The 13,782-nt window shown below is 50.6% G+C and overlaps 1 protein-coding gene across 4 annotated transcripts in view; it reads right to left on the bottom strand.

The window, feature by feature from the left end:
- The window catches only part of SNX29 (sorting nexin 29), a gene marked incomplete at its 3' end in the record, with an annotated part of 449,820 nt that overhangs the window by 128,184 nt on the left and 307,854 nt on the right, over window positions 1–13,782 (bottom strand). For all 4 annotated transcript variants that reach the window (XM_079795284.1, XM_079795286.1, XM_079795285.1 and 1 more), the window contains 2 exons: window positions 8,023–8,078; window positions 4,021–4,102 (listed from right to left, as the gene is read on the bottom strand). In XM_079795284.1, the coding sequence (XP_079651410.1) occupies window positions 4,021–4,102; window positions 8,023–8,078 (138 nt within the window). The remainder of the gene's footprint in view (window positions 1–4,020; window positions 4,103–8,022; window positions 8,079–13,782) is intronic.

Below are 13,782 nucleotides of genomic sequence, written 5' to 3'. Positions count from 1 at the left end.
TCAGAGGGAAAGACCGGAGGGCTCAGACCAACTTAGTGGCTGTGATGTTTGCTTAAGAAAAAAACAGGCAGGTTGCTTTAAGGTCTAGCGGCCTTTGCAAACACTGCAGTAGGACACGGACACAGTGGAGCGCAGACCTGTTTGGAAGTCAGGGCAGTCAGGGAATAACATCAAACAATTACAAAGATAGAAACCAGGAACTAGTTGATTAACACGGATGTAACAATATCAGATGGAAGTGATGGAGAATCAAACCTGCAAGCACATCTGTGTTTGCACAGAGAGAGGAAGCAAAAAAGAAATAAGCAAGACCAGTTAATAGATTGAGTCTTGTTCCTGACATTTTATTTGTTGCTGCTTAATCATTTTCTCTCTGGCTAATGTCTGCCAGCACTAGCAGGGGCTAGAAGTGTAAGAAATATTTGTGGATGAAAAACTTGAATTAGAAAGTTCTGGGTATCAATTTTACTTGTTCTGAAAATTGGTCAAGTGCTGCCATTTATTACTTTTAGAGCCAGAACACACCTCGGCGCACCCGGATCACAGGCGAGGAGCCTGGGAGCCTGTGTTCAGAGGTGCAGACCTTTGTTAACACCTGGCCGGCAGTCCTGCAAAGGGACAGCACTTCTGGCCAAGTCCCTGCGCCTACAGATCACATTCCTCTGGCACTCACCAGTGCATCTCCCCAGGCAGATTCTCGGCAAAGTCTCCTGACGTCGCTCAAACGAGAGGCTCTCAGGGAACGTCCCTGAGCCCTTCCTTCCAGGGCGGCGCTGGGATTGGCAGGACTTCGGTGGCAATGTGTCTGCAGGGGACCCAGGGCCGTCCTACAGAAAGTGCCTGGCTCGGCACCACCTGTGCCCTTGGCCCACCGTCTTAGGGATGCAGGATCCTGGTCAGGCTGGGCCTGGCCCTTCAGAATGAAGCAACTGCCCCATCTCTTTCTTGGATTCTTAAAGAGCTAGACTGCACCCTCCCTCATTCACAGAATCTGCAAACTGATATCTTGTCAGAAAATGCTGTTTGGACTGAAAAACATGTTATAGGATGAGATGCTTCTCTGTGCCTCTGTTTTCCCATCCACAAAATGGGGATAAGGGTTGTTGTGAGGACTGAGTAAGCTAGTTATTGTATGTAACTCACACAGACCAGTGAGAGGCAGCAGCTGCTGCTTCTTAGACATGTTACTATTATCACTGTAGGAAAAGGTCCGGAGTCATACTTGGCTCAGCTTTTGCTCTTGAGGTACAAGTAGAAGCATCATTAGCAAAAAGGAGAAAACAATGCATTCAAGAGGTGCTGCTTCCCCCGTTCCAACATCAAGAGAGGTTTCAGGGCCCACGGTGAGGGCTGCAGCTGCCCAGATGCTCAGAGCTGCCAGGCGGCTAGATGAACTCTGGGCTGCGCCCCCCTCCCCTGCACTGGCTGGACCACACCCTGGGAAGCTCTCATAACAGTGTACGGGGAGAGGGAGGCTGGAACGCACTGTGACCGCTGTGGCAACAATCTCCCAGGCAACGGCATATCTGCTGTGTCCCTCTCATTTCACAACTGGCTTTCAGAAGCTGGAACCTGCCACGGGGTGAGCTGGGGGGAAAGAATCTAAAATGAAAGGTCAAGGACACCTCTCCAGGGACAACACCTTTTCATTTCGCTCGGAATAAAAGCTATCGCTTCACTCTTCATCCTCAGGGCAACACCCCGGCTTTCTGATGACCACAACTTGGAGGCAGAACTTGAAGGGAGTGTGTTTATTGGGGTTTGGGATACAAAGAGAAAGAAAGAGGAAATATTCAGAAATCTGTCCTATCTAATCCCCCTTTTTAAGAGCAACATGTACACCCAGCTTCTCTGACACTTTGAGTGCTAGTGCTGCCCAGCTAAATGGGGAGTAAAAATGACTCTCGGGTGCGAGCATCCTTGTGAAATATCGGTCCCTGAGATTTTAGGTGAGATGTGTGTGCCCTGCTCATGCTCCAACCTCTGTACCGCATGTCCACCACCAGACCTTCCCCGGAGCCCAAACACGCAATCATATCTGAAGACCAGAGAGAAACTACGTGTCCATTGGTCACCATGTAATCCTAATGCGGGTAAGAGCATTCCAAGTTAAGTAGCGTTACTATTTGCATTTCACAGACAGGAAAGCCAAGGTTTACTTAAGGCCACAAAATTGAAGCCAGAGTTTTATTTTCAAGTTCAATGTCATTTTTTTTTACCATCTCAGACTTTGGAGGAAATCTATATATATAAAAGGCTAAGTGACCATCGCATCCGAAACAAACCAAACGGACGACCGAACAGGCTATGTGGGGTGACCAGGCCAGCAGGGGGGGTTAGTGAGGGATGACCAAACGACTGAAAAGCAGGCTGCATGGGGCAACCAGGCCAGCAAGGGGGTTAGTGAAGGGTGACCAAATGACTGAGCAGCAGGCTGCATGGGGCAACCAAGCCAGCAGGGGGGTTAGTAAGGGATGACCAGGCTGGTGGCGGGGGAGGCGGCAGTTGGGGGCGACCACGCCATCAGGGGGGTAGTAAGGGGCGACCAGGCCGGTGGGGGGGGGGGGGGACAGTTACGGGCGACCAGGCCGGCGGGGGTGGGGGGCAGTTGGGGGCGACTACACTGGCGGGGGGACAGTTGGGGGTGACCAGGCCAGTGGGGGGGGGGGCAGTTAGGGGCAATCAGGCAGGCAGGTGAACAGTTAGGAGCCAGTGGTCCCGGATCATGAGAGGGATGTCTGACTGCCGGTTTAGGCCCGATCCCCAGGATCGGGCCTAAACCAGCAGTTGGATATCCCCTGAGTGGTCCTGTATTGGAGAGGGTGCAGGCTGGGCTGAGGGGGACACCCCCCCCCCCCCCCCCCCCCGCCGCGTGCACGAATTTCGTGCACGGGGCCTATAGTGTCTTAATATCTGAGATGACTCTTCAATGGGTCAATTCCCCACCAAGAAAAATGGCAACAAAACGCAAGGCTTTCACAGAGCTCAGGGGAATAAAAACAAAACTCAGTGAACATTGTTGTGATACCAGAAGCCAGCAGAACTGTAAGCAGCTACAAGTCAGAGCTGAGAACAAAACAGTCCCAGGACAGGTGAACACCAACGGCTGGACATTGGGATCCAGGGAGACAGAGAAAGACAGAGAGAGGATAAGGAAGCAGGGCTGGAAGAGGCATCAGAAAATCAGAGAAAAGATGGAAAGTTGGGGTCCCAGTTGTTGAGGCAAAATTACCTCCAAAACAGACAAAGGTTTCAGGGTTCCAGACACTCAACCCGAGCCAGTGGGTGGCCGGCTCTACCCCAAGGAAAGAGAGGAGACATCTATAGTTTTTGTTCATTGACCACCTGTTGCCCCTTCTTTGGAAAGAGTACCCAGGTTTACATGTGGGAGCCACGTCTCCCCTCTCAGACACACGGTCAGATAACATCTACCCCAGCCCCAGTGCCAGCGGTGGTCACATGATCCAAACCTGGCCAATCACAGAAGCCCATCACCCAACCCCAAGGTGAAGGAATGGGCTTGAGATACAAGACAGACCCACAAGAAACGCTGGGGACGTGGCTGAGACCACCCTGAGGCCAGAGTCGGCGCTGCTGGGAGCCATCTCGTCACCCCTCAGAGAGCAGCCTGAAAAGGAGCCTCATTAGAGGACCACGGGGGTGGGGGGGGGGGTGGGGGGGGGGTGTCAGATTTCCGGACACAGGACAGGCGCTCCTGAGGCCAGAGCCACACCTGGCCTCCTCAGTTCCCACAGAAGCCACATACTCCCCTTTCCTCACGCTGTCTGAGCTGAGGGCCCACGGCCACACTGAGAGGCTAACTGCGTGAGAAGCCACCTGGTCCCCTCCTATGGATGGAGGACCAGTAGTTCCCCGGGAGCCGGCCGCTGAGTGCAATGTCTGCAGCTGTGGCCTCGCAGGACAGCACAGCACAGCACGCTACTGCCAGGAGGCCGAGACCAGAGCAACAAACGAGTCAGCTCTCCCCCAGCGCTGCCTACCTGGCAGCCAGGCGCTTACCTGATACACGTGGAACGCGTTCGCTGCTTTGCCCCGGAGAAACACGGATGGGATCCAGACGTTGATCAGCGCCCGGTTTGATCTGATGGAAGAAAAGATCGAAATGGGTCATTTCAATTTACAAAAACGGGGGAGGGGACTATCTTTTCCTTTAAGATGCATCATGTGCAAAAAATTTATGACAACGTCTCTAACACTTAACGGTAAAGGACCAGTTTTAAGTTGCATTACTTGGTCCCCAAAGATTATTTTTAAAGGGCTTAGTTTAAATATATATAATTTACATTTTCAGTTTGTATTCTGGAATGCGAACGAGCTGCCCCTCAGTTCTGAGTATCACACTCATAATGTATATGAGCCTCAGTTTCCTCATCTGAAGAGGGGGATAACCAAAAGTCCCTGAAGAGACTGCAGAGGGTCGTGCGGTAATGCCCCCAGGGTCTCTGGAGCACCCGGGGGAGTCATGCTGCCTCCTCACTGTGCTCACTCTAGACCCTGACCCTGTTTTGAGAGGAGACCCCATGAGAGAGCTCAGGAGACCAGCAGCCATGGCTGTGAGAGCAACAGCTGTGGGGGAGGGGCAACAAAGAACGACGAGGTAGGATACCAGGGGGCCAGGTGCAAGGACCCCCTTCCCACTTGCCCAGGAACAAAAACTTTGTGCATGGCTCAAATAAAACCAGACTTAAAGTCAAATACAAAATCACTTACCAAGTACCCAACAACTTATGGCTCCATGCTTTTATACATATTATCTCAGCTAATCCTCATAGGCTATTTAAGGAACTTTCAAGGGTTATTTTGGTCATGTGATAGTTTTGCCTCCTTGAAGGCTTTAAACTCAATTTATGAGTCACTGGGTATTCACACCCCACCCTTTCACCATTCAGCCCACCATCCCCACCCCCACCCCCACCAGGCTGGATCCGGCCCATGAGGAGCTGATAAGCTAACTGTTGCTGAAACATCAAGACCAATCGTAACAGCTATCCAACCAGCACTGTGCACTCCTGGAAGGGCTGCGAGGTTCCGGCCTTGCCCCCACTTAGAGTGCTCTGGGGCTAAACACTTTTCCCCCCAGCCCTCCTTCTCGCCAAACAGCTCCTACAAATCTGCTCGCTCCCGTCGGGGAATTTGAGATGTTGATCATGGAAGAGTCCATGATCAGGACGTCTCACAACCTCTAGAATAAAGAGCACTTTATCTCCACACAGAAATGGTCCTCTCCTAAGCAGCATTTCTTCTGAGCTCTGAAGTGCTGACCTAGTTCCTTGGGCAAAATATTGATCATTTCCCCAGGGCTCCAAGTACAAATTGCAATTCTAAGCCACCAAATTGGTTTGTATATCTAATGATAGTCTTCCTGTAAAGGTCCCCCAAATTGTACTCGTGCCCAAAGTGTTCCCCTTTCATTTCAGCCGAGGTGGGACGGGGTGTGTGTGGGGGTGTGCAGAAGTGCAGCTAACACTCTGATTTTCGTTAGCCTCCCTGCAGTGCTAAGGCCAGACAACCTCCCGGCGTTTCTCCTTTTCAGAGCACTTACCACACTGCATTGGAACTTACTGTTTGCACGCCATCTCCCTCCTAGATATTAGTTCATTTGCTCATTCTTTTGTTTTTCACTCATGCATTAAACAAGTAGTTATTGAGAACCTACTATGTGCCAGATACTCTTCCAGGTATGAGAGAGCGAGCAATGAAGAAAGCAGACATAGTCCCGGCCCTCATGGAATGTGCACTTTAACGAGGGAGAGGCAAATCCCCATTAAAATCACTCCTCTGTGGTCGGAGAAGATACTTGGTATGACTTCCCTCTTTTTAGATTTACTGAGACTTGCTGTGTGGCCTAACCTATGGTCTCTCCTGGAGAATGTTCCATGTGCACTGGAGGCGAATGCTGCTGCTTGGTGGTGTCTATGCGTGTTTGTTAGGCCTTCCTTCCTCACAGTGTGAGTCGAGTCTCCTGATTCCTTATTAGTTCTTCCCATCATTGACAGTGGGGTATTGAAGGCTCCAACTATCATGGTAAAACCATTTTCCTTTCATTTCTGTCAGTGTTTTATATGATATGTTTTGGAGCTCTGTTGTTAGGTACATTTATGTCTGAAACTGTTACACAAATATTGTTTAATTATCAATGCTGTGGGGCCCCGAGGAACACCGGCTCTAAGGAGAGTGGACATCGGGGGTCCTTTCTTTCAGGAAGCAAGGTTTGGGCAGGGCTTTGGGGAACGCTGAGAGTTAGCCAAGTGGGGGAGGAGAGGCTGAAGGTAGGAAAGGTTGTTTTGGGCAAGGAATTAAAGTTCGTGAAGGGCACAGTGTCTAGATCAAGACTGCCTGGATCTGAATCCTGCTCAAATCTGTCCTCTGTAGACAACAGCCATGTCAGAGGGTTGTTGAGGGACTGAGTTAGAACAGTGCAGAGAAAACGCTGTGTCTAAGTTGATGATCCTAAGCAGGGAAGACCGAGTGAGTTAGCGGTGCCGTTGGCCGGGGTGGCTGGTGTGCGGGAGGGGACGGGAGCGGGCGGGGGAGAGAACCAGAGGCACACCACAGGGAAGATCTGGGTCTGCAACGTGAGAGAGGGAAACAGCATCCCTCTGGCATTAGTGGAGATAAGCACACCTGCGGAGGAGGCTGCAAACCTCCGGGAGGAGATGAGGTGACTGGACCTGGCGGAGGCGGCTTGAGGCAGGGACTGCGGCTCATCCCCTCCACCAAGGGCCTGACATAACACCATCCTGCAGGAGGTGCTTGGTAAGTTCTTACTTTAATAAGGAGTTCCTTCCGGTCACAACTGACACGTCTCGGGGATTCTCCTGTCCAGCTCTCTCCTGCCTTCCCAGCGTGGCCCCACCTGGCCCTCTGCCAGGCGCCTATTCCATTATCCTCCTCATGCTGGACTCACCCCACCCCTGGGAGGCAACTCACCTTTGGTTTTCATGCTTCACCTCTTAACCACAGGGACCTCCTTATCCTACCAACCTGGCAGCCACCTCCACCTCCACTGCAGCCACCCAGGCACCGAGAGGCTCCTGGTGTCCTCCATGGTTTTCACAATCTCACTCAATCGGCCCCACGACCCTGCGAGGCTGGTATCATGACCTTCCTCTTACGGATGGAAAACTCAGGCCCAGCGAGGTTAAGTGCTTGCCCGAGGTCACACCAACGTGAGTCCTGTAGCTGAGATGTCAGCACAGGCCAGCATGGCTCTGACAAGACGCGCTTTCCCTGCCCGGCCCTCTCCAGAGGTGGGCTCTCCCCAGACGACACCTTTTCTCAGAGGCCAAACCTTCTTCCACACAGGCAAGTGAATGAGACAAGAGGAGGGTTCTGCTGGCCTTAATCCAGGACCCACTCCACTCTTTTTACCAGCCCAAGGGAATTATCAGTCCAAAAACCAAGACAACCTGATCAGAAATATTCAGTCTAAAGACCAACCAAATTCCTTAGGGGTTATCAGCAAAGGCACCAGACAGAACTGAATCTAATAAAAAAATCAGAGCAATGCACTGAGCTATTGTTCTTTCCAACAACCAGGGATTATAGATTCAAATTCCCCTGGAGACACACAGTCAATGAAATGAATGGGGAGCCAGAGTCAGGCAACAGGGAGAAGTGCGGACTGCGGTTCACTGATGAGCACTTGCCCTGTATGCAGGAGGAAGCTGCTGCTCAGCTCAGACTATGGACTTGCAAGGATTTTCTTCTTTTAAAGAAAATAGAGAAATTTACACTTTTATGTGATATCTTCCAACTCTTAAATGTCAGACAAAATAAAAAAATAAATTGTTTTTCAATACTGAAGGGGAAACATAAAACACAGCTGAAGGCCAGACTCGGGCTGCAGGCGAACAACTCCCCACCTCTACCAGAACCAAACCAGCCTGTGTGGACTTAAAGAGTGATTTCTGTTTTCCCGTGCAGTCCTTCTGGGACTCGAGCCAAACCACAGAATCCTATTTCTAAAGGGCCCCTCATAAGCAGACACAGTGGACTTACATTTCGAAATCCGACAAACTCTGATCTTCGGATGTTTGACTCAGATCTCCAGGCACCTGCCATTAGGAGAGGAGAAGGGAGAGAGAATGCATCGTGGTTACCATGGTTTGCATAATCACAACAGAACCCTGCCTCTCGTGACCCCTGAGCATCCCCTGCTCAGACAGAGGTGGAAAAGCAGGGCTGGAAAACAATGAGGTTCTGTGCAAGGATGGCTAGAGATGATGTTACAGGAACAAAAATATGCCACGAGCGATCTCAATCATCTTTACAGAAAAAGGGCTGATCATCCTGCCGAGATAATCACAGGCATATAAAAGCGTGTAATTTTGGAGCTATCAAGGCCTAGTTAAAATCTGAGATGCAAGATATTAAATACGCTGTGGAAAAAATTATCCATTGTTGCCAAGATGAACATCACACCACAGACACACCCAATGCATAAACACACACAGCCCATGCCTGCCTTCTGTGGCCCCATCCTTCCCCTCATAACATATTGGAAACCCCAGGCAGCAGGACAGGGTCCTCTTCGACTCAGGGGAGGACATGGCTGAGTGTGAGGTGAGCCTGCCTGCGTGATGGCAGCTACTATGTAAAGCAGACAGCACAATGGTCAGCACTGGTGGATGCTCAATAAATGGTGCTCACATCATCACACCCAGGGATACATTTCCTATTGTGAGCTGATCGAATCTGAACTGGTTAGAGCTTAAGAATGTGGATCAGTCTGGCTGGTGTGGCTCAGTAGTTGAGCATCAACCTATGAACCAGAGAAGGTCATGGTTCAAATCCCGGTCAGGGCACTTTCCCGGGTTGCGAGCTTGACCCCCAGTGTGGGGTGTGCAGGAGGCAGCCGATGAATGATTTCCTCTCATCACTGATATTTCTATCTCTTTCTCTCCCTCTCCCTTCCTCTCTCTGAAATCAATAAAAATATATTTTTTAAAAAGAATGAGGATCAGAACTAAGAGGAACCAAGTAGAACAGAGAAGGGTGTGGGGTAGTTAGGGAAAGAGAACTTTTACTTCACACTGCACATCTGTCAGAGATTTCATATTATACGACCACCTTCAGTCTGGGTAACAGTCCCAAGGGTGGACCCCCCCACCCCCCGCTACTCTACAGATGGACTGAGGCTCAGGGAGGCCACAGGAGTGCCCACAGTCACAATATACAAACCGGATATGAGTCCAGGTCTGTCCAACTTCAAAGGCTTTTCTGCTACAAATTCCCCCAGACAGAGGAAACATCAGCGAACAGGTGAAAGGAGAAGGTGAGACGTAGCCAGAAGTTCTGCCCTTAGAGCATTCAGAAGACCCCCTTAAAGAAACAGTGGGTTCCCTTCAGAGGCAGGAGAACACAGTGATTACGGAGCCTGTGCTCTAGGGCCTCCTGGCTCAGGATCCAATCCCAGCTCCCCCTCTTCCTGACTGTAGAGTCATGAGCAAATCACCCAATTTCTCTGTGTCCCACTGACTTAATCTGTAAAATGGACATAACAGTAGTAATATTCATAGGTTATTCTGAGGACAAAGAGACTCAACACCTATAGAGTATGCAAAACAGTGCCTGGCAGGTAGAAAGGCCTCAATAACTGACTTGTACACTATAATAACAATAGGACAATTATTGAGAAATAAGAGCAGTATGTTCTGTTATCCTTGACACTAGACACGAATCTGTCCTGCCGGCCTCACCTATGTATGGCAGCCCAGGCGGAGAGTGACCCAGCTGGAGCCCTCAGATGTGAGCTATGCAGTTAGACAGGGCTCCAGGCAGCAGACTTTGCTAAGAAGCTGCTTTTGAGAAATTCCTTCAAGCCCAACAAGGAGAAAACCTGCTGAGCAAGCCACTGGAAAACACTTCATTTTCAAATGATCAGGAACTTCTGGGCTGGGGGTCGGGGTGGCCTTGCTGTTCAGGCGACTGTCATTTTCATGTGGGTGGCTGGGAGGAGAGCTGGTATAATCTACTAGGGAAGCCACGAGGCTCCATGTCCCAAGATCCCCAAAACATCCACATCCTTTGCCCCAGAAATCTCACTCCAAGAGCTTTTCTAGAAGAAACAACCAAAGACCAACATTCACATCATTCTCTTTCCATTGCTTAGACAAGTGGGGGGGAAAAAGCAAACAACATCAAGGTCCAACCATAGAGGAATGATTCAAGAACTTGAGGCATGTCCACATGAGATGGCCAAACTAAGGATGAGGTACACACACTCCCGAGGGTGCAAGCATAAAATAATTCTGGAAAAGTATATAAGAGCATAATGACCGTGGCTATCATTGATAGTAGATTAAGAGTGGGGTTGGGGAGAAAAAGGCATATTTTTCATTTGTTATCTTTCTATAAGATTTTTAAAAAGAGTATATTTTGAATGAACTGCTTTAAAAAAAAAAGTTTAAACACACTTTTAAAGAAAATGATAGCATTCCACGTGCTGTTTTGAAAAGAGCTCCAAGACAGGTGATCGAGTGGCAGCAAAAGCAGGGGTAGTCGGTGGGTCTTACTCACTACCATGTGCAAAAACTAAGATAAGACTATCAAGTTGCATTTGGTTGTTTGGGTTTGTTTTTTGCATCGAGAAGCTGTAGCAGTGAAATGTAAGACACCAAAGGGGCACCTCTGGGCACTGGGGTGGAGGTCCAGGAAGCTGGAGTACAGCATTGGGAATGAGGCTGTCTATCAAACAGCCTTTTATATCATTTGAGTTTTGAAATAACGTACTACCACCCCAAGATTTAAATTAAAAAGTATAATCCCACCAATAGAGTGCTTTTGATCAATTTTTAATGGCACAGAAAAAAGCTGCTGCTCTCTGCTTAATAAAACGCTGCTATGGACTGCAAATGCCCTGTGATTCCCAAAATAACTCACAATGCATGTGTGTCAGCAAAGTCAGAATGAAACAGACCTGAAAGATGACAGTGGGAGCTGGCTGAGAGGTCAGATGAATTTGGTTATATATTTGAACTTTTCTGTACTTTCCACAATGAGGATGCATTAATTGTGTAGCCACAAACAGGCACACCTTATGTATTCATTTAAGTGTGCATTGTAAATTATATTTTTTTCCAACTCCTTCCCCCAATGCATTTTGCTAGAATGCAGAAAGCCAGATGGAAGAGACTTTGCCTTCAAACTCTTTGATGCATCAGGAATGGAAAAGGGAGGGCAAAGGACGGCTCTGAAGGCTCACCACCTTCCAGGCACTCTCTCCCCTTGACGGAGGGGGATCGATGGGAAAGGTTAGGACTCTCGAGCCTTCTCTGGTGGGGCTGTAGGTGGCTCTCGGCCTCTCGTGTCCTCTGAGCTTTCCCTCAGCACCTGTGTCTCTCCTGGCATAATGAGAGGATCAGATGGAGAACACAGATCGGAGGAGGGACCGTGAAGACATCGGCTGCACCACTGTACCCTTCGCCTGGAAATGCTGTCCACCTGGCTGGATACCAGCCATCATCTGGGTTTACAGTAATTTTCCAGGAAGCTGGCTTTACTTCAGTGTGGAGCAGAGGGAACTTCATCAGAAACATAACTTTCTACTGATACTGGCCACCAACATCCCTCACGGCCTCCTGAAGCCCCAGGAACCAGGAACACAGCTCTGGGAGGCAGCACTCTCTGATTTGCCCTCCCCATGGGGCATAATAAGTGACTGGCAGCTCAGCGGTCTTCATTCACTTCTCCTTGACCCCGCAGAGATGGGAGCTCGCCGTCTGGCCTCGGGAAGCCCTGTGGCAGAATGTGGGTGCGGGGAAGGCAGGGCCCTTGCTAGGAGTAGAGCAGCCAGGAATCCTGGGTCCTTGAGACCCACGGAGAATCAGTGTCTGGGCTACATCAGCCACAAGCTTCCACAAAACCCTGGCTCGATTCCCTGGGCTGCATGGGGCTGGGAGCAGCCACCTCATGATACCAGCGTGGGACTGGGACACTGGGTCATCCTGACACTCTGACTGGGGATTTCTCAAACTGGGAAGAGAGTACAAACACTAGAGGTTCTGCCACAAAGAATGACAAGTGTGCTAAATAAATGTTTATGTACGAAGGGAGAGAGGGAGGAGAGGGAAGGAAGGGCAGAAAGAGAGAATCAGCCAATTGCCAAAACCACGGAGAAAACTATGTCTCCGATTGGCAGGACCCAGGCAGGTGCCCTCACTGCCCATCCTGAGAGACCTGCAGATAAAAGGGCAGAGCCGGACAGCACAAAATGTACTGTACCCTCCATCCTGTGTAACTATGTATATGACTCCTTTTTCTAAGAAAACCGCGAGAATATAACAGTTGCATAAACCTGCCAATAGGAATATAGAGAAGTGGACTCAGTCCAAATTAGGCAAGCTGCACAGTACCCCTGTGTAACCAGACCCCTGACCCTGCCCCCTGACCAATCAACAGGACCACGAACGTTCCCCCCCCGCCCACTGCTTTGGACCCCCTTTAAGGCCTTTGTTCTCCCAAGGCTCTCTCTCTCCCCTGGTGATTGCTGGAGACGAGAGCTCCTGCTAGCACGAATAAAGGTTCTTATGCTTTTACATCAGGCTTGGCTCCTTCCTGGTGGGTTTTTGGGGATCCTGAACACTGGGCATAACACAGACATAGTCCCCCAAGGCTTCCTGCTTTATGCAGTGCTTTCCCGTAACAACCCTTCTCACCCCCTCCTCCTCACGGCCCTGTGGGAAGAGATGTCGCCCCCATTTCACAGGTGAGGATGAGAGTGATCAGTGTGAATAAAGTGAAGATGGCATGAGCCCAACCCAAACACCTCCCAGCCCGTGGTTCCCGGGCAGCCTCAGCCTCAGTGACTCCAGGTGGAGAAGCCCACCAATCCCATCTGAGACCCAGAGGACAGCCAGAGCCAACAGCCACATGAACAAGCTTATGATATAGCATAACCACCCAGCTGAGCCCAGTCAACCCAAACTATCATGAGATAAGAAAGTGGATATGTTTTTTAAGTCACTGAGTTTTGGGGTGGTTTGACATATAGCAATAGATAGCCCAAAAAGTAACTTGTCCGAGGTCATTCAACTAGTCAGTGACTGAGGTGGGCTCCCAATGCTTGTGGTCTGGCTCCAGAGTCTGCACTTTGCACACTGAGCTGTGCTGCCTCCCACAGGAAGCCCCCGTGCTCTGCACCTGCACACTAGGAAGGCCCCGTGCTCTGCACCTGCACACTAGGAAGGCCCCGTGCTCTGCACCTGCACACTAGGAAGGCCCCGTGCTCTGCACCTGCACACTAGGAAGCCCCTGTGCTCTGCACCTGCACCTGCACACTAGGAAGGCCCCGTGCTCTGCACCTGCACCTGCACACTAGGAAGCCCCCGTGCTCTGCACCTGCACACTAGGAAGCCCCTGTGCTCTGCACCTGCACACTAGGAAGCCCCGTGCTCTGCGTCTGCACCTGCACACTAGGAAGGCCCCGTGCTCTGCACCTGCACACTAGGAAGGCCCCGTGCTCTGCACCTGCACACTAGGAAGCCCCCGTGCTCTGCACCTGCACCTGCACACTAGGAAGCCCCTGTGCTCTGCACCTGCACCTGCACACTAGGAAGGCCCCGTGCTCTGCACCTGCACACTAGGAAGGCCCCGTGCTCTGCACCTGCACACTAGGAAGCCCCCGTGCTCTGCACCTGCACACTAGGAAGGCCCCGTGCTCTGCACCTGCACACTAGGAAGCCCCTGTGCTCTGCACCTGCACACTAGGAAGCCCCGTGCTCTGCGTCTGCACCTGCACACTAGGAAGGCCCCGTGCTC

Source organism: Cnephaeus nilssonii, assembly GCF_951640355.1.
Source record: "Cnephaeus nilssonii genome assembly, chromosome: 2".
NCBI classification, from domain to species: Eukaryota; Metazoa; Chordata; class Mammalia; order Chiroptera; family Vespertilionidae; genus Cnephaeus; species Cnephaeus nilssonii.
Note: the sequence above shows the minus strand (reverse complement) of the source record. Positions and strands in the feature narration are given on the sequence as shown.